Below are 22,482 nucleotides of genomic sequence, written 5' to 3'. Positions count from 1 at the left end.
TCCTAGTGCACTTTGGCATACAGTACTCCTGCTAGAAACAACTTCAGAGGAAGTAATCGGTTTTCAAAAGCTTGCAGGCTAACAGAACTACCACCATCTACCTAGGGTGATGACTAAGAAAGGGGAAAATGACTCCCCATTGAAGAAACAAGGGAAATTGCTTGTATCCCTCCCTTAGATCATAACCAGCTGTTCCCCTAAGTCACTGGTTCCAGGTGGATTCTTGCCCTCCACACCTTCTCTGCATTGGGCAAGGGGAGAAGAAACTTGCTGCTGTTAGCTACCTACTACTTATATACCTATAACGTATGGGGGCACATGGCAGTATCCTCCCATTGCTGCTTTTAGGCAGAAAGTGCTATAATCTATTACAATATTGGCTTTTATTTGGCTTCAAGAACATGTTAAAAAATGTGACAAGAGCAGGATCAATATATAGATCAGCATAGTTGTAACTATTGGATTCATTATTTAGCACTGAGGGTTTTATTCCCCAAAGCCAGACCATAGAGGTACAAGTTTTTAGGCATCAAATCAACTTGATTCCACGAGGTGCAGCATTTAAGTGAGATCCACTGGTTTATTGGAAAGGTAGATTGTTTCTGCATTGCCAAAGTTCCCCATAGCACAGTTTCAGCTTACTGATGCTCTAACAGTAGAGTTTGTGCACATGTGTTTACATAGCATTACACTGCAATAGTTGCTATGCTAATACTCTTAAGTTTCATATGTGGGGAGGCACAGGGCTGTTTGCTATTTATTTAGGATTCTGACAACTGGAACAAGCTGCCTGAGTGTCGATAAAAAGGGTCATTTTCAAAGGGGATTGCAGCTGTACACCAGGAATGAAGTGATTCAAATACCTCATTTGTGTGATTCTTTTCACTTGGGAACTGGGATAAGTACACTTTATAAAGAATCTCCACTTCAAATGGCAAAGCCAATAGCTCCCTGCAAGACTCAATCCAAGATCTAGAAAAATATGGATGGGGTATTTGTTCTGACTTATTCCTCCTCCTTATCGCTTAAATAACCTTCTCCTATTCGCTTTCTTGGTTGAGGCCAGAAGCCCAGCAGCTCTTATCCATTAGAACTTTGGCTCATTCTATGAAGAGAAAGTATTGGCACATTGTTTATTCTCATATTAAGTACTGAGCGATGATTGTGTGGCACTGAGTGCATTAAAAAACAAATCTTGGATAATGCACAAGAAAGAGGAGGCTCAAGAGTAGAAAGAGTGGTTCAGTATGAACACACACCTCAGTCCAAACTGGATCTGTATCCAAAATGAAGTCCTACCACAGCCACTCTGCAGTGTCTAGATAGAAAGCAATGCTGTCTGACTCAGATGCCAAATCATCCGTTTAGGAAAAAGCATCCACAGCTTATGGAAGCAGGCTTGCTGCCTGAGGTTGAATCTTTAGAGCAGCAAACTCATCTTAATATTGGTGCATAAACAGACAAAGAGCATTTGGGCAATCCTCAAAGAAGCGTCTGAGTGTGTTATTTATCAGAGTGAAGTTCTCATAGGAAAAGTCAGTGTGAGCAGTATTGAGGCAGAGAATCACAGTTTACAGATTCAAAGGCAGCATTTCATTTAAGAATAACCATGCATCTCCTTAAATGCCTTGCACATTACCAAAGTGTAAAAGAGGCTAACTTTCCACATAGTGATTGTTCCTTCTGAAGTTCAGTCTGTGGCACAAGTTCTGCTAATGCACTGGAGTTGTATGTGAAAACCATGCCAGCTGGCATCCATTTCACCAGTGTTTCTGTTGTGTCACCATCCTGACCATTTTCAACGCCATGTCCCCTTGATCGGATGGTACCTACCATAGGGAAAGAGAGTGTGTTATTAATTGCTATGCAGAAGCAGACTGCTAGCTCTAGATGTTTCATAGTCACACTAATATTTAGCTTGCTTTTCTGGGACAGCCTTCACCTTGCTCCCTGGTATTAGTGCATTGTGAGAGTACCTTCCAAGTGAGGACTGCAGTCAGGTAAAGATGGGGAAACAGAGGCACAGACAGGTTAAAGTGACTTTCCCAGGGTCAAACAGGAATATGAGGCAGAGCCAGGAAGAGAAAACAGGTCTCCTGACTCCCAGTTCTGGGCCTTAAACAGAAGGCCAATCTTCCTCCCAAGCAGTGAGAACTGACAACATTAGAAGCAAATTCCATGTGCCTCAAGCAGATACATGGCCATGGGAATGTCCCTAATCTAGAAGCAAGCTTAGGCTCTTGCTCTAGCACTAGTGAAAATAAATTGGATGCAGTTCAGAGTTTGGTTGTTTTTTTGTTTCCAAGGTTGCGGGAAGGAAGACAGGGGGCCTGATTCTGATCTCATGCTAGTCTTACACCAGTGGGATTAACTTTTCTGAAGACAATAGATGTACTCCCATTTAAAAAAAAAAAGCCAGTTAAAGGATAATCAGCTCTTGAGTCCTTTAGTTCTACTTTTTGGTACTCCCACTGGTAACATTTCTCGAGGGTCATTAAGGGAGAGGATTTATATGTATTAAGACTTTTCTGCTAAGGAGGGAAATAAAGGGTGCAACTAGCAGGGCATTAGGATGGTGGAAACAAATATTCATTGAAGGCCTAAAAGTCACTAATTATGGGAAATTCCATGGCAAGGCCAAGAAACAGAAGTGAATTAAGGTGGCTGCATTCTGAAACTGTTTCTGGCTGGGAAGCTGCTAGATACAGTTTGGTGCTCTTCACTTAGGGCAGTGCTTCTCAAAGTCGGGCCGCCGCTTGTGCAGGGAAAGCCCCTGGCGGTCCAGGCCAGTTTGTTTACCTGCCGTGTTGGCAGGTCCGGCCGATCGCGGCTCCTACTGGCCGCGGTTCGCCGCTCCAGGCCAATGGGGGCTGCGGGAAGCGGCGCAGGCCGAGGGATGTGCGGGCCACCGCTTCCAGCAGCTCTCATTGGCCTGGAGCAGCGAACTGCAGCCAGTGGGAGCCGCGATCAGCCGAACCTGCGTACACGGCAGGTAAACAAACTGGCCCGGACCGCCAGGGGCTTTCCCTGCACAAGCGGCGGCCCGACTTTGAGAAGCACTGACTTAGGGCACATCTTCACCGGCAATGTTAAAGGGCTGGCGCGGCAATGCTTTAACATGGCTTGTGTAGTCGTGGCATAGCGCTGGGAAAGAACTCTCCCAGCGCTCTAAACAAACCACCTCCATGAGGTGCACTGTCGACACTGGTACTTTACAGGGCTAAAACCTGCAGCACTCAGGGGGAGGTTTTTTCACACTCCTGAGCGAGAAAGTTGCAGCGCTGTAAAGTGCCAGTGTAAACAAACCCTTAAACAAGCCTCAGTGTATTGACTGAATAGGCTTCTAATATTTTGGACTCTGCAAGGAAAGTGCAATGAAGATTTACCCTCCTCCCATGGTTCTGGATTGTTGTACAGAACATAAAGATTACATTTTTCTTAATACAGTAGATACATCTACACCATGTTACAAAGATGGATGAAATGCAGATTATTGCTCTTTGTTCAAACAATTTAGAGAGACAATATTGAATTAAGATCTGATTTTCCATTACCTTATTCGACGGTCAATTAAACCCGAGCAAAGTACTGGGTGTAAAATGCTACCAAACCAGAAAGGCAGCGTTTTACAACCTGTGCTCCACACAATGCATAGTCATTGACACCAGTACAGAGAAAGGGAGAATAAGGCCCATTAAGTCTGTGCTGGGTATTATGCAAAGTCTGAGTGTAAGCCAGATCTCCAAACTAGGAAGTTAATTAATCAAAGGAATAATCTACATAGTCTGATTCGGGAGTGTTCATGCAAATGTGGGAAAGCATTTAGCCATATTATGCAGGCAAAGCAGACAGATACATCATTCACAACTTGACTAATATTAGGTTTCTTTTGTCTTTCAGCAAATGTGCTATTTACCATGTGCCCAGCCTTTAGAATCCAGAAGAAGGCCAAGTTCTCATAGGACTTATGGAAAGCAGCTGTCTCAGAGGACTCTGGAGATCCATACAGAGCCTTCCATTTTTGTTGGCTGAACTGCTTCAGTTTAGGCCATTTCAGTTTCCGAACCCATGCCTCCTGGCCTAAGTTAGGGATAGAAGAGTTATGTTTCATTATTAATTGTTTATAGTAAGGCAGCATCTAAAGGTCCCAACTGAGATTGGTGTCCCATTATTCTAGACGCTATATGAACAAATATATAGCAAGTATAGTCGGTCAAAAAATGTTGAATGTTCAAACAAATTTTTTTTTTTGCAACCACAAAAAAACCAACAACTTTTAATTAAAAATTTCAAAGGATATTCTTCCCTGGGGGACAGAGGCTTGTGAAAATTCCAAAAGTTGACCCAAAGGTTTTGATCAGTTCTAAGAACTGTGACACGTTTATATTTTGATGTCTGATTTTGTAAGCAAGTCATTTTTATTTGATGCATTTTTATGCAATAGCAACTCCAGCATATTCTCATTCCCCTTCACACACAACATCCTGAAGCCCTCCCTTGCTCCACAGAAACCTAAAGATGGACACACCGGCAGGTAGGAATTCCTCAGGGGGGCACACAAGACCAATGTTAGGCGGTTCCCACCATAATGCATACTTGGGCAAAATAAGCCTCATTCTGGTTCTAAATGTATATCGATACCAATACAAGCACCGGTCCTGCACGTTGCTGGACTCCCTGTCCCCCAGGTTGTAGGAATCGAGGCTGTTCAGCACCCTGCAGGATCAAGCTGACAGCACAAGCTGTGATAGCACAAGCACACATTGGAAACACGCTCTGCATTAGGGCCAGTGTTTTGCTGTTTGTTACAGTCATTCAACCAGGAGAGTCTGAAAAGGCGACATCTGTTTTCAAGACCAAGCTAGGGAAGAGAAGAGTGTTGAGACAGCAAATAAAGAGACCAGTTCCAGGACCATTTAAAAAAGCTATTACTGTTTTTAAAACCACCGCTCAGTTACTACAGCAATTCATGCTGTAAGAAGTGCAGCTTAATTTTTCGTCAAAATTAGCAATTTGTGGCACTCCAATTTGTCTTACCAGTTTTAACATCCTAAATAGCATCTATTTAAAGAATTATTGATTGCTGGGCTGTCCATGAAAAGGAATTGAAAAGGAGAGCTTTGGGTCGTCTGTTCTTAGCAATTAGGGGCTGAGAGATTACAGCAATAAAACTCCATAATACGAGAGGATTGTTTGTCCAGATCAGTACAGGAGACTATTTTAACAAAGGAAAAAAAGGAAACAGAATGAACTCTGGGGATTTGCTGCAGAATGAGATATTCCAGTGACACCTAATGTGGACCACAAGCTTCATTTCACAAGTGCGGAGTCTCTTAAAGACAAACAAAAACTTTTGAGCAACTGCAATGTACATGTGCTTAAGCTGAGCAAGCCTGTGCTCTTGGGCATTTGCACATGTCCTTCAACCCCACCCTCTCCAGACTGATCATTAGGCTCACTCATTGTGTCACTTCTGACACCATTATTAATGGTTTCTATTCTGGTAACGCCCAGAGTCCTCAGTCAGCATTGGGCCACCTTGTCCTAGGTTCTGTACAAACACATAATAAGACATGGTCCCTGCCCCAAAGGGCCTGCCATCCAATACAATCAATATCAGTAGGGCAGGAGAAAGGAATGAAATAAATATGTCCATTTTTATATGTACACCAGTCATGTTTTGCATGTATAAATATATAGTCACCTCACAGCTCCTTAGTTTGTGATTACTTAGTGGGCTAATTATGTGGAGGCATCATGGAAAAAGTAGGTTGTGAGGAGTATTTGATGTGAAAGGAGGGGGGCATTGGCTTTACTGATAAATTTAGAGGGCCTTCCTCACATAGGGGGCTGCCTGGAAGAAGGCCCATAAATTCTTGTGGGGGGGTGTGTGAGTGGGGACTAGAGTAGGCCAGAGCAGCTGCGCAGGCCGGCAGCCAACTAAGGAAGGGCTTACTGGGGGTCAATCAGGGCCAAGATTAGAGCCAGCCAATGAGGGCTAGGCTAGACACTATATAAAGGCTGCCCAGGAAAGGAGCAGGCAGTCTCTCCCAGACCTTTAGAGGGGGAAGGTCTGTCTCCTGAGTGAGAAGACCAGCACCTGGGACAGCGCAGTGCTAGGCAGGCCCAGGGGAGCAGAAGGGAACTCCAGCCTGCAGGCCCTGAGGGAAGGGCCTAACCCGGTGCAAAGGGGCCGAAGGGGAAGTGGCCCAGGGAGAGAGGTGCACAAGGGGAGAGATGGAGGGCAGGAAGGCTGCTGCCAAAGGGTCCCTGGGTCGGGACCCAGTGTAGAGGGTGGGCCTGGGTCCCCCCTTCTTCCTTGTATTACACCTGGCTGTTGAATTGGCCATAGTGGACTGCACCAGACCCCTGACACATGGGGTTAGACTTTGGGGTGTGGTTGGCCACTGTGGCTGAAGGGAAAGATTGTGGTTAACCCCCCCCATTCCCCCCGGAAGGGGGTGAGGATGGACTAGGGGGCATTGCCGGAGGGCAGTGGCCTGAAATGGACATCGCTGAGCGGGGAGCAACGTGGGTCCGGACACCAGCAGAGAGCAGAGGATGGACGGGACACCACCAGCAGAGGGTGCCCCGCCAAGGACTGAGCTAATTCCCGGAGCGATCAGTGGGAAGCGCCGTGGTGATGAGTCCCAACCCTGTCACAGGGGGAAGTAGACATAATGGGGGAGCAAGGCTAGAGTGGGTGGGGTGATGTGGTAAAACGTATGAAGGGGCAGAATTGTGAAGGACCTTAAAGGAGAGGGCAAGAAGCCTGCACCTGATCTAGTGGGTAAGGGGCATCCAGTGGAGGGATTCAACTAGGTGTGGCTCTGTGCAGGGGGATGGTTGACAGAGTCAGAGCATCAGGTCAAAAAGATGATAACTCAGTTATTTGTGCTTTTGGAGAGGAGGGGCCACTTCTTTCTTTGTGCTATAAAATACCTAGCACGTACTAAAATAGGTAACAAAAAAATACGCCACCAGCGTAATCTGTGATGCCTGGAAAGACATAAGAGAAAAGACAATGAAGTAAACCACATCCCCAGTAATGGCTAGGGTCAGACAGCAATAAAACAAACAAACCAGGATCTACCCTTATTGTTGGCTCCATCTCAGGAGTAGCAAGGTTTGGATTGCTGCGCTTGGCAAACTACAGTATGTTGACATAGTTAGGAGTTATGTCATAGTATGTAATTCAAGAAGCTGGAGGTAAGCATGGCAGAGATGCAACTAATGTGATCAAATTCTTAGAGTGGGGGGGATATCTCCTAGCACCAAATCCCTGTGATCTGAGACCTAGGCCAGCATTTCCCTTCAAACTTAATTTCTACCTCCCAACTCTTGCAAAGTGAGTTTCCAACAGTGAATCCTATTCCTCATGGAACTATGGTTAGCAGTGTCCTCAGGACTGCGGGACAGATTCTGAGCTGTATCTCTCAAAGGTACAACTCAGAGGTGCAGCCCAATTGAGTGTGCAGCTGCTCTTCTGGATGAGGAGAGCCGCACTAACAGCTTCAGCAGACTGAGCTGGAACTATTGGCACATACGGAAGCGTTGCATGATTTACTGAGTGACGCAATGTGCCCATTTTGGTGCAACTTTTAGGATGTCTCAACCACTGTGTATATTTTATAAGCCACTTGGAACTTCTGAAAGAAACAGTCCTTGTTTAAAAAAAATGGCTTGAAAGCCACTTTTCAAGTCTGCTTTTAGTGATCTTATTTTGCCATAGAAGGGGAAAAAATTGGCCTCAGGTACCATCATTTACTACCAGTCACATCAGCATAGAGTTAATGCTCCCAGCAGAGTGGGCTTTAATCTAATTAACTGAGAATTATTTAGGGATAGTTAACTATCCAGCACGGCAAACAGACTTTTCTAGGTCTGTTCAATAGCTTCAGTGGAACGCTACATGGAAGAAGCAGCCATACCCACCTATGCTCTCTCTCCCATAGCATCGTGTGAGCAGAAAGGAGGGGACCCAAGCCCATGGGTCTGACCAGGATGGGATAGTCAGGGGGCAGCCAGCTCCCTTGTGTCCTTCCAAAAAACTAATACAGGGGCTCTACAGGGATGCAAAAATGTGTGTGGAGTATATGGGCCATGTTGCTTCTCCCAGCAGCAGTCAGGGTGCTCTGCCAAGAGTACTAAGGGACAGCATGGAGGAAGAGCACCCAGGAGCAGTTGGAGGCACTAACCCCTACATAGAGCTGCCCTCCCATCACTGCACCACGGAGTGTGTGTGGGTGAGTGAGTGAGGAATCTGTGGATTTTGGGAACTGAATTCCTGGTCTTTTCTGGGAACAAACCCAGCTTAAACCCTCTCCAAGAAAACTTTAAAGCGAATAAGATCTATGTGTCTATTGCCTGTGTTCCTGAAAAGGTGACAGAGTGTGATTTGTAAGATATAGAAATGTACCTCAATGTAGAGGAAGGATAATCCATTGGTTAGAGCAGTAGCCTAGGCCCTGGGAACCTGGGTTCACTTCCCTGCTCTGCCACAGACTTCCTGTGTGACCCTGGGGCAGTCACTTAGTCCTTGCATGCCTTGGTTCCCCATCTATAAAACAGGGGAAATGGCACTGCCCTTCCTCAGGGGTGTTGTGAGGACAAATACATTAAAGACTGTGAGGTGCGTAGGTATTATAGTAGTGGGGACTATGTAAGTACTATAGATGGGGGGATTGTATAGGGGCCGGCATACAGATTCAAGTACAAATGTTAATGACCAGTGTACATCTTTCTCTTCAGAGAGAAGAAGAATGAATCCTTACCCATGGTGTCCACAATGAGATCCAGCTGTCCGTTATAGACAGTAACGTTGACATTGGCTGCCAGCAGCGCATCCACAATATCAGTGACAGGCTTCATGAAGTCTTCGGCCATGTGTAAGAAGACTTCTTCTGACTGACCTATTCAGACAGATCCAAACATGAAAGACAGTGCAATTGACTAAGTGTGTCATCTTTAAATGGAAGCATCAGCAGCAGGGCTTGCCAAGAGTTGTGAAATGCAATTCGTTGCTGCAGAAAAGCAAGCACTGGAACGGTATATTCCAGACCACAATGATCAGTCTGAGTGACTGGAGAGAAATGGAGAATGGCCAAATTCCACATATATACAGGGGCTATCAAAGCAGCACAGGACATATTTCTAACAGTACTTCACATGCGGATTTGTCAGTTTCCATCTCCCATTACAGATCTGGAGGGGTGTTGGCAGGTATTCAGCATTGCTCTGTTTCCCTCTGGTTTGATTTACACCCTCCTTTCCCTGAACTCTCACAGCACTGGCTTTCTGGCAGAGGAGAATGGCTAGGAATCCTTTTGGCAGACTGAGTTGCACAGATAGGTTTCAGCTGCTCAGGCATGAGGCATACTCTCCGTGCCAGGGTGTGCACCTAGTTAGACCCTGGCAGGCTAGAGAGGAAGACACAAGGACCAGAATCATGCCTATGCCCATAGGCCTGCCCAGTTCCCTGTTGTGGGTCTTTTTAGGAGCCTGTCCCACAGTTGGGCCCAAGCAGGATGAGAATTTTAACAAGCAAGTCAGGGAGACTTTGTGGTACAGCATCAAGACTGCTTTGAACAGATTACAATATTGTGTAAGTGACAAGCTGCCCATTAGAGCCATGTCAGAGGGTAGGAAGGTACCTCCCCATGTGACAGAGTCAGGAATGATTGTCAGCTTCTTTCGGATGGGTCCATTCATCAGGTCACTTAAGCTGTCCTTATGCAGACGTTCGACATGGCGCTGGTAAAGTTTAACTGAAAGGAAAGAAAAGAGTTTATTCTGCGGCACAGGGTGTTGGATTTAAAGATGATGGATAGGCATGAAGATGGTGTCTGATAAACAAACACCACAAGGCAAAAACAAGTCTTATCGAGGCTCATTCAGTTTAGACCTAAGAAACTCTTTGCTACTGAAACCGCAATCGTACACAGAGGAAGAGACTTGCTGATTTTTAAGAGGTCTACAGTAGAAGAGAGAATCAGCCTATAGCATGGTCAGAAGATAGAAGAGGAACAGAGTCATTATCTTGTTCCTTTTTCTGCCAGGGCATATTGTTCCCAACGGTACATTTCTGGGGCTAAGTTTCTGCTTTAGCTAGTAAGCCTGAACATCAACTCTTCTCATCACCAGACGAGTTAGTTTTGAGCTGCAACCACTTGTTACTTTTAAAAGTAAGGAGGGTTCTTCACCTCATCTCTCCACCCCCATCTGTCTCTGGGAGCCAACAGAGACAGTAATAAAAACAGTTATTTTATTTCCATGTCAACATTTAAAGGCGATGAAGAAGTGATGGCGTGAAGGCTGATGGAGGCAAGTGTCTAATCAGATCATCTCATGCAAGTGTTTGGAGGACATAGTTCATAGGTTGTGAAGTTCCACAGTAATGTATTTATTACTGCCTGTGACTAATATCCAGGGTGCACAGGGTGTATCTAGGTGGAATCATATGCCACAGAAGAGCTGTGGTATATCCCTCAAGAGTATTCTTCAAGCCCTCCTTGTACGGAGGCCAGTAGGTTCAGGACTTGAGAACACTGGAGGCATCTTTGCAAGATGTGGTAGCCACTGACAGTTCCTATCGCCTACAACCACACGTCTGGGTGCTCAGCACCTCTGCAAATCAGGCCCTTGGAAGCTTAACTTCATAAACGTGCTCCTCTCAACTTACGAAGATGGGTATTTTCATGTTTCGAGGCTTTGAGATCTGGAGACTTCTTGGCTAGGATGTTATAGAAATTCACGTTGTCAGTGTTCTGAAAGAGGGAGAGAAGAGGATATATCAGACTAGACATTTGGTCCCTTGCTCCCCTCCTTTTTGATGATGGGTTTTGGGAAAGGGATTTTTCCAGTTCCCAAAGTTCACACACAACTGTGTGTGAGAGAGAGTGAGGGAGAGCATAGGCCTTGCTACTCATTTTCTTACCTAGCCTTGAAGAGGAGGGAATCTCCTTGAATCCCACCACCCCATCCATGGCTCCAGAGTTTCCACCAGCTGCAGCCATAGCCTCAGTGCCACAGAACTCCCAGATGCTCCCTTCGGCTAGACCTTCCCAATGTGAGGCTTCCCATTGCTCAGTTTCCTCCTATCACACCAGCCTCAGCCATCCCACGCGCTCCCTTCTGTTAGTGTCAATCAATATCTGGCATCCATATGCTGGAACAACTGATGCAGCCAATTCATCATATCTAGATGAATCCAAGAATTGTGGATTCACCACATCCCTAATACAGCCAATAGACTGGACATGGACCAGAGAAGAGGTGTGTTTCCATCACAGTTACTCAGAATTAAAAACAAGACCCTACAAATTTCCCATAATTAAATTTAAATATTTAGAAGTTCTGATGTAGAAGCTAGAAATCATTCCATAGCAACAACCAAAGTGGAGCAGCTGTGCCGTTCCTTTTACATACACACTGCAGCTGGGAGGAATGGTTACACAGGCTTAGAGAGAAAGGCAAAAAGATAGCCAAAGTATCATCCTAAAGCATGAAATGAGGAAGTGAAACCAGCCATGCACAGAACACTGGCAGCTGCAAAACAGCCAAAAACAAGAAGCAGTTTTTAGCGTAATCTTTCAGCTTTAGTATAGCATTATGTGACTTTTTTTTAAAGTCACATATGGTTCACTTATGTAGCACTTGTCGCTGTAAAACACATACTTTGGCCCAAGCAAGCAAAGCATGGTTTTAAAGTTAAGACTGAGTAGTACCACTGAAGTCAATGGGCTTATTCATGTGCTTTACTTTGAATCATCTGTTTGAGTGCTTTAATGACCTTCAAAACCTTAGTGCTGTACTGCTTCGCACACATCTGGGCCTCCTTCTCCATTGCCTACCACCTTGTGTAGTCATTAACACCAATGCAAAGACAGTATCAAATGCTTTCAAATCAGCATGGTAGCACACTGAGTGCACTGGTGTGAACAACTGCACAAGGAGCGGGATAATGGAGAATCTGGCCTATCTGTACCTTAATAGCAGAGCGCTACCTGAATTTGTTAATTTCCATAAGCCATTAGCATAAGTTACTTACAAATCTTGATGCCAGACAGCATTTTCATACCTGTTCAATTACTTCCTCGGTTTGACTCCAGAGCTCAGTGGCCAGTGTGTATTGCCCTTTATTCACTGCATTCATGACCTTTTTGGCAGCGGCAGTCACTTCCACTAGACCTTGATCATCAAGGAGAGACTGGAATGCAAACAGGGAGAGAACAACCAATTATTCATGGAAGGAATTTGATTTGAGACAATAAGTCAATGTCATGCCCTGTTAATTACCAGTATAATTACCGGTATACTGGTTGAAAGCTAACCTAGAAATGGAAGTCCCCTCTTGGATTTAAATTGTATAGTATAAGATCTTGAATGAAGCCTTAAAAACCAGAACAATTATTGCAAATAGCAGAGATGGAGTAGATACTTACAGTGCTGTAAAGGTATGGCCCCCAGGAAAGCACAGAATCTAGAGAAACAAAATAGGTTTCAAGCATCTAATAATTTCTCAGACACAAATTTCCCTCTAATATAGCAGGGATAATAGTGACAGCAACATAGAGAGGCAAAAATGAATTACTCAATAAAGAGGCATTGTCAGATCAAATTTAGTACAAAATTTAGGCACTGAAGCTGTTTACAAAGTCTAAACCCACCACCATGACATTAGCTTCCCACACATTAGCCAATGGAACTGTTTAAAGCAACCAATAGACATTTCTCGTGCAGCATTTGCAACTGAAACATTGCAGCACTGTGCTAATGCATGAGAACACGTAGACAGATTTGTGCAGTCAAAGTTCACCTGTTTGCAAACAGTGCAAGTGGACAAAAAATATAAATGTCATATTTTTGAAGATAAGTTATAAGCCAGTGTTGTTATTTGTAGCACAGGTAGGGAAGATTGTTTAAGGTAAACCTATAGCTTCCTAACCTTTTAACTTCCCACATCTAAGTCCAGATCCTCCAATGGGGCCTGCCCATGTAGATCTCACTGCAAGATCAGGACCCTAAGAAATGCTTTCATCTCTGCCATTTTCTCCCAAAGCAAACAGTCATCCCAGCTTTGTTAACTACCACACTGCTGTGGCTGGTGGCTTCTAATGTTACTGGTAAACTTAGAGATTGGTGGTAGTTTAAAAGCCTGATGTGGTGGAAATTTAGGAACACTTAGACCTCCCGATGTTAAGCCCCCTACCTACTGTAGAGGCTAGTGGTAAAATAAGCATTTCCCTACCTGCCATTTTTAAAATGTGCTTGGATTACATAAGGCCAAACTATTCAAGAGTGTACAGCAGAGATTGGGTGCCCACCTGGAGACACCTTTGACCTGCTGTTCAGAGGTGCAGGGTTCAGGTGGAGTTGTGGGTTCTCAGCATTTCTGAGAAATCAGGCTTCAAGCAGTCTCACATTTGAGTTTAACAGTTTCTGGATGGCCAAAGTCAATGGTCACCAAATCAAGGAGCATGCCAAATCAGTTGCAGCCTTGTGAATCCTTCCGTGGCTAAGCCTTAGTGACTTTTTGGTGACTTTTAGGGACACTCCCCTGCCACCCATCTAAAGGAATATGAGTTTGTTACTAGCTTTGTCCTGAGGCCATTTTGATTTTTGACCCCTCTAGAGTGGGGCTGGTTTAATTACAGCTCCTTAGAACATCAATGTGCATTTACCCTGATTAGATTGCCTGCATTCACTGGAGATCTGCTCCATTTAAAGTAGCAGAGACAGTATTCTAGACAGAGGTGGGCTTTTTGGGGAGAGGGAGAAGTTCACAAAAATCCTATAAACGTACCTACAGGAGAAATCCATGAATCTCCGAGAGCAGCCCCACCAAAATTGCACTCTATGCTCCCATCATGAATAGCCTTTAAAAATAACGTAAAGAGAGCTTTTAACACACATTTCGGTAAACAAGGATCTTCTAGCTAGTTCTTCTCCTTAACCAGCAAATGGTAGAAACAGGCTTCACAATGCAAGATAAGCAGAAGTGCCTTTGTGTTACAGGAAACAACCCTTTCTTTTTAACTAGCAGCAAGACACAATGACAAATGAGATCTGATGAGAGTCCATTTATGTTCCAAATGACTATCAATTCATCATTGGCACTTGTCTTGGTAAGAGGAGGCTCTGGAAGAGTCACTGAATTCATTCTTGAACTTCATGGCCTGACATGATTATCATAGGATAAGACAACAGCACCAGCAGAAGGAAGATAGGAAGGGAGTACATGGTTTGCATGTGCATTGTATCTATAAAAGCCAGTTATGGAAGCTCAAAGTTTTATGAAATTTCTAATTCAGTTTGAGCCTTTGAGAATAAGCTGCTGCTTTCAGTGATCTTGGGCCCTCAAGAGCCTTGTCACTTGTCAGAGGCACATGGTGTATTCAGGGATTTGTTGAATCATCCAAATCAAGCAACTGACTCTGGGCTAAAGAATTTATGGGGCAGATTTTCAAAGGCACAAGTGGGAATTGGGTGCCCAACTCCTACTGACTTCCAATGAGCACCTAACTACCCTGTGTGCCTTTGAAAATCTATCCCAACAAGGCTGCCTGTGCTCCATTTAACCCCTGAGACATGGGGCACAATGTAATCATTTCCTAGTTATCCACTTCTTAGCTTGACTAAGATCTTTCTCGTCTACAGTGAACAAACTTTACTCTCTAAAAATGAAAAAGCTTCTACTCAAAAACAAAACAAAAAATCAAATACACCATTAGACCCTTCTTTAAGATGTGAGAAATACACATGCTGCCAGGGAAGAAGCTGTTATTTATTCACATAGGGAAGGATCTGCTTTACCTTATACAGCTCTAAAGCGATTCCAGCTGCCATTTTTCCTCCATAAGATTCTGAGAAGATGTAAAATGGAATAGTCTGGAAAAGGAAACCATACCATAAGGCTATTAGGCTCCCAGAGCAATATACGTTTTGCCCACCCTCCGCCACCCACACAAAACCCAAACTGCACCTGTTCATCCCTCAAACACTAGATATTTTGTTTGTTCATTCTGAGTTGCACCTAAAGAGGCTACGATCCTACAATGCTCTATGCACAGAACTTCATTGTCTTCAGTGGGGCTCACTACAGGCACAAGAATCCATCGGCCTGAATGGAGGATTGGGGCCAAAGACAGCAGCACAAATAAATGCAGCTGCAATAGATGTCAGTTAGACATCCAATGTCACCTTTAAATCGGGGAGAAAAAAAGGACATCAGTTGTGGGTTTAAAACAAACAATAGGAAGTACTTCTTCACCCAATGCACAGTCAACCTGTGGAACTTGTTGCCCAGGGGATGTTGTGAAGGCCAAAACTATAACTTGGTTAAAAAAAGAATTTAGGTAAGTTCATGGAGGATAGGTCCATTAATCGTCATTAACCAAGATGGTCAGGGATACAACCCCCGCTCTGGATGTCCCTAGCTTCTGACTGCCAGAAGCTGGGAGTGGAAGACAAGGGATAGATCACTTGATGATTGCCCTGTTCTTTTCATTCACTCTGAAGCACCTGGCATTGGCCACTATTGGAAGACAGGATACCGGGCTAGATGGACCATGTGCAGTAGCTAGTGGCATATGCTACCTTCTGGAGAGGCTGTTATCTTCCTCTGTCTAGTTGTTTACGAATCCTCTCTGATGCCTTGATTAGAATCACAATTTTCTTTAGTGTTATTAAACAAAATGATTTCCTTACCTGGAATTCTTTCTTTGACCTGAAGAATTCTTTAAGAAGAACCAGCATATCGGAAGATACAGTGGAGAGATCTTTTGCAAACGCATTACTATCATTTGTGTAACTGAATCCAGTGCCAACGGGATTATCGACAAACAGTAAACTGGCTGCCTGCAGCTATACAACCAGGAGAAAGGAGATTTGTATGAAGTCTCCATTCAATTACTAATACATGCAGATTTCCCATTTTCCCAGTCCCAGAAGTGTATTACAGACAAGTTCACCAAACCATGTTTTCTCCACCAAATCAAATGGGTACGCCTATGCTTAAATGAGCTGCTCTGAGCAGCTGTTTCTCCAACTACAGCATTTTAGGGATAAAGTATTCAAAGATAAGCAAGTGATTGCAAACATGTGGGGGAGGATGGTTCGATACCACTTGAAGTGTTTTTGTTGGATCAAAAGTAGAACTACAGAAAAATTCTGGTTTTAGGAAGTGTTGAATTTAAGATGGACACTGTACTGCTTGGGGCATTTTTGTCCTGGTCAATCACCTGACTAAGAAGGCAAGGATCTCATCTATCAGTCAATGAGTAAAAGCTAAGATTACCAATCTTAAACTTTCTACTATACCCAGGTTGTATTTCTTGGTTTCAGTTCTGCATCCAAGGGACCAATTTCTTCAAAGTTCCCAAATCCACAGCCTGAAGCTCCTGGACCTCCCTACAGGGGAAAACAAAACAAGAAAGCTAATTAGAATCAAGACACACCAATAGAGTTAGATCATTGGAGTTACACAGGACTAGTTTGTGTGCTGCATGCTAAAATGCAGAGGGAGCCCCCGTCTTCCTTCATTATAGATATGCCCTGTTTGTGGAGAGAGGAATTTAAAAGATTCAATCACTAATTTGGGACAGCATTTGATTATCTTTATGCCAGGCAGATACTATTCTGAAGCTTTTCTTCCCATGCAGAGATGAGCACACTTCAGTGCGGTAGGGTATGGAAGAGTCAGCTACTGAGCTGGTGTATGTATAATAGTCAGTTTTCCCCAGGTGCACGGGATGTGCACCACACATTGCAGAATTAATCCTGGAATGTGAAAGACTGCATCAACTGGTGGATTATATTCAACGTTAGCTATTGTAATATACTGTCTAGGATTTGTGTGTGTGAGTATAACACACACACACACACACACACACACACACACACACACACACACACACACACACACACACACACACACACACCCATTTGGATAGAACTGGTCTCCACTCTAAACTAAAAGTCCCAATCTTTTCCCTCTCCATACAGAAATCTTTCTAGGCCTCTAATCATTTTCACCAATTGTCTCTGACTTCAGACTGTTGGATCTGCCCTTTAGTTATGTGTTCACAGGGAGCCTAGCACAAAGGGGTTGAGGTCACTAAGTACAATCACAATCCAAAAAATAATGAACTGTCTTGGTTTCTGCTATATGCTTCTTGATATAGGGTGATCAGAGCTAAACACATATTTCAGGTGAGGTGTCCCATTAATTTATATAATTGCTTTTTAACATTTTCAGTATTCTTTTGTAACCTGAAAACCTAGTTCAGACAGGACTCAGAGAATAAGTCATAGCTCAGAATCTTATTTCTGTGTAGCTAGAATATCATGGCAGATCAGTATGCTGAATGGTGCAGAAATCAAGATTCCTTTTAAAATGTCTTTTACAATATCTTACCTGAAGCCACATAATGAGAGGTAATTCCGTGAAATTTTTGGCAGAGTTGTTTGCATAGTAGAGCCACCAGAACATGTGTGCATTGCTTCTGACTGTTACATACCCCCATGCTTCTTTCTGTTCTTTTGATTGCTTTATAACTGCACCTAAAGAAAAGGAGTATCTGATTCACTCAAGTAGCATGAGCATTTGACCAGTCCAAAAATAATTGGTCAACAAGAGGTCAAATATTGTCAAATCATGTCAAAATTGTCAAATATTTTACAGAACTAATTTATTAAAACAGTAATAACAAAGAGAAAGACTTTATGGTCTACAGTAGGCTAGGCTTTAGGCATAAGTATCTATCTAACTACAAAAAGTAAGTTCTTAACTGAGTTATTTTAACTCAGAAAAACATGAAACACAATGAAATGAAGTTCTAAAAAATGAAAGAATGGTACCATGATGCAATCAAAAAGGTAGATCAGAGCATTCTTGTTAGGATAACCGACGGTGATCAAATAATAGCTGGTCAGTTGACATTATTTGTCAACTGACCAGCTTGCCAAACCTAAATTAGAGTGTGAAACATTTGGCCTTGAAACATTTGACCAACAGAGACTTGGCTGAGACCCATTAGTTTTAATTTTGGGTGTGGTAATTACAAACACTCTCATTCAAAAATATTTACTACTGAACAAAACACCTGAACCCTGACTACACTCATACTTCCACCCAAATCCAGCAAATAACTTTGACTTCAGTGGGTCTACCCACGGGAATGAAGTTATGCATTTACTTAAGTGTTAGCAGGATTGGGGCCTTCCATTATCGCTACCACCAGTGCAGCTGTCCAAATGCTGGAATAAATTTTCTGGACCAGACATGCCTTTAAGTACTTGCAAAGAGCTGGGCTGAAATACTGGTGCCATTGAAGACAATGTCAAGTCTTCCATTGACTGTAATGGGGCCAAGATTTCAGCCTCGGGGTATAACAGTTTGGTCCCAGTCTTACAGGCAAGATCAAATCATGTTATTATAGTATTAAACTATTGTTAAGTTAAGGGCCCTAAGAAAAGTCATCATTAGGGCCTGATCCAAAGTCCAGTGAAGGCAGCTGAAGATTCATATTAACTTCAATGGGCATAATCTACTACGGTGTATGATGCAGATGCATTGTAGGGAGCAGACCTTTAAAGCTTAATCCCCTCCCTAGTCTTCTTTATCACAAGACAGTCACTAGAACAACGTGAAATGTCCAATAACTGAGAAGCAGGTTGGTCAGTAAAGATGCCCTAGAGCATAGTACTGGAATGATTCCATTTTTTGGTTAGAAATTTGGGTTAAGAACTGCTACACATCTGTGCAAAAGCACATTAAAGTGCTTGCTTATTCTGAAGGGGCGCTGTTTCACTTGGATTTCAGAAGCAGCAGTTTGTTCAAGCAGTTAATGGCCTTGAACAAACCTACAGCGTTATCAGAATGTTTTGAAAACACTGCAAGTAGAGGAAGGGTTACCCATGTAGAATGATATTATAAACAGAATTGGTTTAGCCATGTTCTCTCTAGCTCTGATGTGACCCTTTGATATTTTTCTTGATACTTTGTAGCATCAAGAATCCATATTAATTCTTACTGCTAAATTGGACTTCAGCTCATCAGTTCACATTGTGTCATGGTTTCAAAAATAAGGATAGCACCCTCAACCGGTCCTCTGCATTCGTCTGTGTCATTAGTTGACAAGCTATTTGGGACTATTACCATTACCTAAAAATGCTATCTGCTTTGAAGTGCAACAATGCATTTGCCTTATACTCAAGAAAAAGTCTCTGCTGCCCAATCAAGCAATGACCTCCAAGGGAGAGTTTGGTATAAAGCTCTAAAGACCTATGGCCCTGATACTACAATTAGATCCAGAACAGCAGACCATGTGCCTATGGGGAGCACCAGTGAAGTGGGTGCAAGGGTCTGCATAGGATCCAGGACCAACTGCAGGATGGGGCCTTAATTTTCAGGCAGCTTCACTCCAGGGAATACTCCATTACCCAGTACCAAAGAGCTTGGATCATAGAAGCTGAAGGTGGAAGCCAAAAGGCCAGGCCACAAGAATCTTGTGGTAGGAAGGAAAGTCAGCCTCAAGTAAACTAAAATGCTTGCAATTAAACCACATACATTTCCCAGTAGAAGTGTGCATCTAACTTTAAATCAGTTATTAGGAGTTAACTGGGCACTTGCTTACAATGGTCAACATAGGTGTGTCTCGAAGTTATTTTTCTAACTTCAGGATAAATCCTGAAGCTGGGCTTGAAAGCAGTTTAACAGCTGATGTGCAGAGAGGCAGCCTAATTTTTACAAGTCCTTGTCTTTTTATAACCCCCTAAATTATGTATTATACAATAGCTTGCAGTAAGTCAGAGAGGTGCAATTTGAACAAGGAATATTGTTTTTTCAGCTTGTTAACTATTTTTCCTTTTTGTGTTTTCAATTTATTTAGTTATTTCAAGAACCCTAGAGGTCCAGCAAGATCATCAATTGTATGACCCCTCATCTAAAACCTAGGCTAATAGATCATGTGCATAGAAAATTATCCACATAAGACAAACAATGTCTCCCCACTTATATCTTATCAATAGCCCTGACAGTAAGCTCCAAAACATCTCAGTTACATTATTCTTAGTCATCAGCTTAATGTTTTATCTGAGAAAAGTTACACAACAGAGACTTATCTTCACTTGTCCTGGGAGACCAGAGAGGGTGAGAGAATCAGCAGAGTTTAGAGCATTAGATTCCATCTAAACTGGCATCTTTAACCAACCCCACATTAGGTTCATGCTTTCAGGAAGGGGAAGTGGACCTTTTTCTCCAGGAAAAAAGTCAGTCACACAATAAAGACTGACACTATAGCTTAAGGGTGCACAGCACAGAGCTCTAAATTAAAGAGAGGCACATCAAGTTCAAATTAAAGCACCACCCCGAACCAATATTTTTTTGGACACACCCAATTTTCAAACTTGATCCCCAAACCTACAATCCTGAGGTTGTGCAGACTGACCCATTAAAGTCAATGGGGCTCCGTGTGGGGGCAAAGGGCCATCCACATGTTCCTTATTGAAGGATCAGGGCCTCAGAGAGCAGTTCTTATGCATACCACATAAATAAGAGACTGCCTGTCTATCACTTCAGTAATACAAGGCTACTTTTATGGGAGTAAAAAGAAAGAGCTACTCCTACAGATGGGAGGGGTGCAGAATACGCCCGCAGCAGATGTACATGTACGTTCTAGGACATTGGATCAGATCTCTGACTCATGCAAATATTTGTCATTGATTTCAGTGGGGCTACTTATATGTGGTTAAGTTACATATATTCTTAGGGTCTGATGCTGAACACGCTTGGAAACTTTTTCCACTGTGAAAGACAAGGGAACAGCCAGAGTGTTCCAAGAAAGGGATTACATAATTAACGTTACAGGATAGGTAAAGCTTAAAACAGTGTGAGCCTGGAACAGACCCCCTTAAAAAGGATCAGACTTTGAAAGCTCTGCACAAAACTCTCAGCACATCTGGATTTAGATGGTTCTGCCAGGGTCTAGCACAAAAAATATCTGGGGAGCGGCTATGCAGGGTAAAAGAAGGCATCATTCATTCCTTAGTGTTCACCTAACAATAAATGCCTGAAAGTTCGAGAAGCCATAAAACAGTCAATTTAGAGCAAGTTGTACGAGAAAGGTGCTGGTGAGTAATGTCCATCACCCCTAGCTTCAATAATTCCTCATAGATCTAGTGAAACATGCATCTCTCGTACCCTCAGCCCCCTACCAAACCTACCTGAACCCAAAGTCAGCAGGAAAAGCAGCAGGATAACATGTTGTCTAAGCGGCAGCTCCATCTCTTCAGCAACTGGGGAGTTTCCTGACTGAAAATCATATGACTCGGGTCTCTAGTCAGCTGCGTAGTGAAAAGGGAAGTGCTGGCTCTCTGGTTAGAGAGGGAGCAGTTATACTACCCCAGGGCGCCCTCTCTCCTCCCCTGCATGGTAAATGCAACAGATATCTGTGCTGCAGATAATATACCAGTTACACTTAACATGGTTCTATCTGTGCGGCAGATTTAGCTGGTTTGCCAAACCGGCTGATTTCCCTATGTTATGCCACAGAATGTATTGGGCTTGTCTACATGAGAACTACTGGTTTTTCTGATGCTGGATGCTAAATCCAGCCTGTGAGATGAGGAAAGGAATTGTACAGTATATTAAATCAGCGAATGATTTGTGTGTGCTAAAAGGATGTACAATCATTGTTTCCACAACTTCTCTAGTGATTTAGGTTTTCCAAATTCATTCTTCCTGGAGACAAAATCCTAAGAAAATATTTCTCTCTCTCTCTCTCTCTCTCTCTCTCTCTTTTAATGCCCACACATCTCAGCTTCTCATTTCATGGTATTCAGGTTGGACACTTTCTATAAGAATTCCTTGCTCCTATCTTGCAGATACCCAAACCAAAAACATTTATCTACAAGAGTAATTTTTCTGATGTGAGTAATCCACTGAAGTTAATGAGCAACAGAGGGTCCTGTGGCACCTTTAAGACTAACAGAAGTATTGGGAGCATAAACTTTCGTGGGTAAGAACCTCACTTCTTCAGATGCAAGAGGCTTGCATCTGAAGAAGTGAGGTTCTTACCCACGAAAGCTTATGCTCCCAATACTTCTGTTAGTCTTAAAGGTGCCACAGGACCCTCTGTTGCTTTTTACAGATTCAGACTAACACGGCTACCCCTCTGATACCTGAAGTTAATGAGACTCCACATATGCATAGGGCTCTACCCTGTAAATCTGACATCAATCTCATGGATTTAAGATGTTAATATCAGTTCTCCTTAGAACGTAAGAGCAGAATTGTTTTACATGATTAACTTTACATGGGGTGTGTTGGGGGGATAAAGGGGAACAGAGAGTTTAAATGATAATTAAGGCTTTGATCCTGCATCTGGCTCCACCCAGCCATATTCTAATGCCCATGCATAGCCAGCTGCTGGATCAGGGACTAAAACAGACACTCCTCTGTGCCAAGGTGGGTGAAGTAAT

The 22,482-nt window shown here is 43.3% G+C and overlaps 1 protein-coding gene across 1 annotated transcript; it reads right to left on the bottom strand.

The window, feature by feature from the left end:
* Positions 1–1,578: 1,578 nt before the first annotated feature.
* On the bottom strand, positions 1,579–21,325 carry LOC135887285 (retinoid-inducible serine carboxypeptidase-like). Its single transcript, XM_065415038.1, has 13 exons — positions 21,226–21,325; positions 17,417–17,562; positions 16,321–16,410; positions 15,709–15,864; positions 14,815–14,889; positions 13,805–13,877; positions 12,444–12,481; positions 12,080–12,208; positions 10,682–10,766; positions 9,654–9,767; positions 8,775–8,912; positions 3,917–4,080; positions 1,579–1,829 (listed from the first exon to the last, which is right to left on the bottom strand). The coding sequence occupies exons 1-13, from the start codon at positions 21,284–21,286 to the stop codon at positions 1,761–1,763; spliced, it is 1,338 nt and encodes a 445-aa protein (XP_065271110.1). The 5' UTR covers positions 21,287–21,325; the 3' UTR covers positions 1,579–1,760.
* Between the last annotated feature and the right edge of the window lie 1,157 nt (positions 21,326–22,482).

This window comes from Emys orbicularis, chromosome 13 (genome assembly GCF_028017835.1).
Source record: "Emys orbicularis isolate rEmyOrb1 chromosome 13, rEmyOrb1.hap1, whole genome shotgun sequence".
NCBI classification, from domain to species: Eukaryota; Metazoa; Chordata; order Testudines; family Emydidae; genus Emys; species Emys orbicularis.
This window is presented reverse-complemented; position numbering and strand designations above follow the sequence as displayed.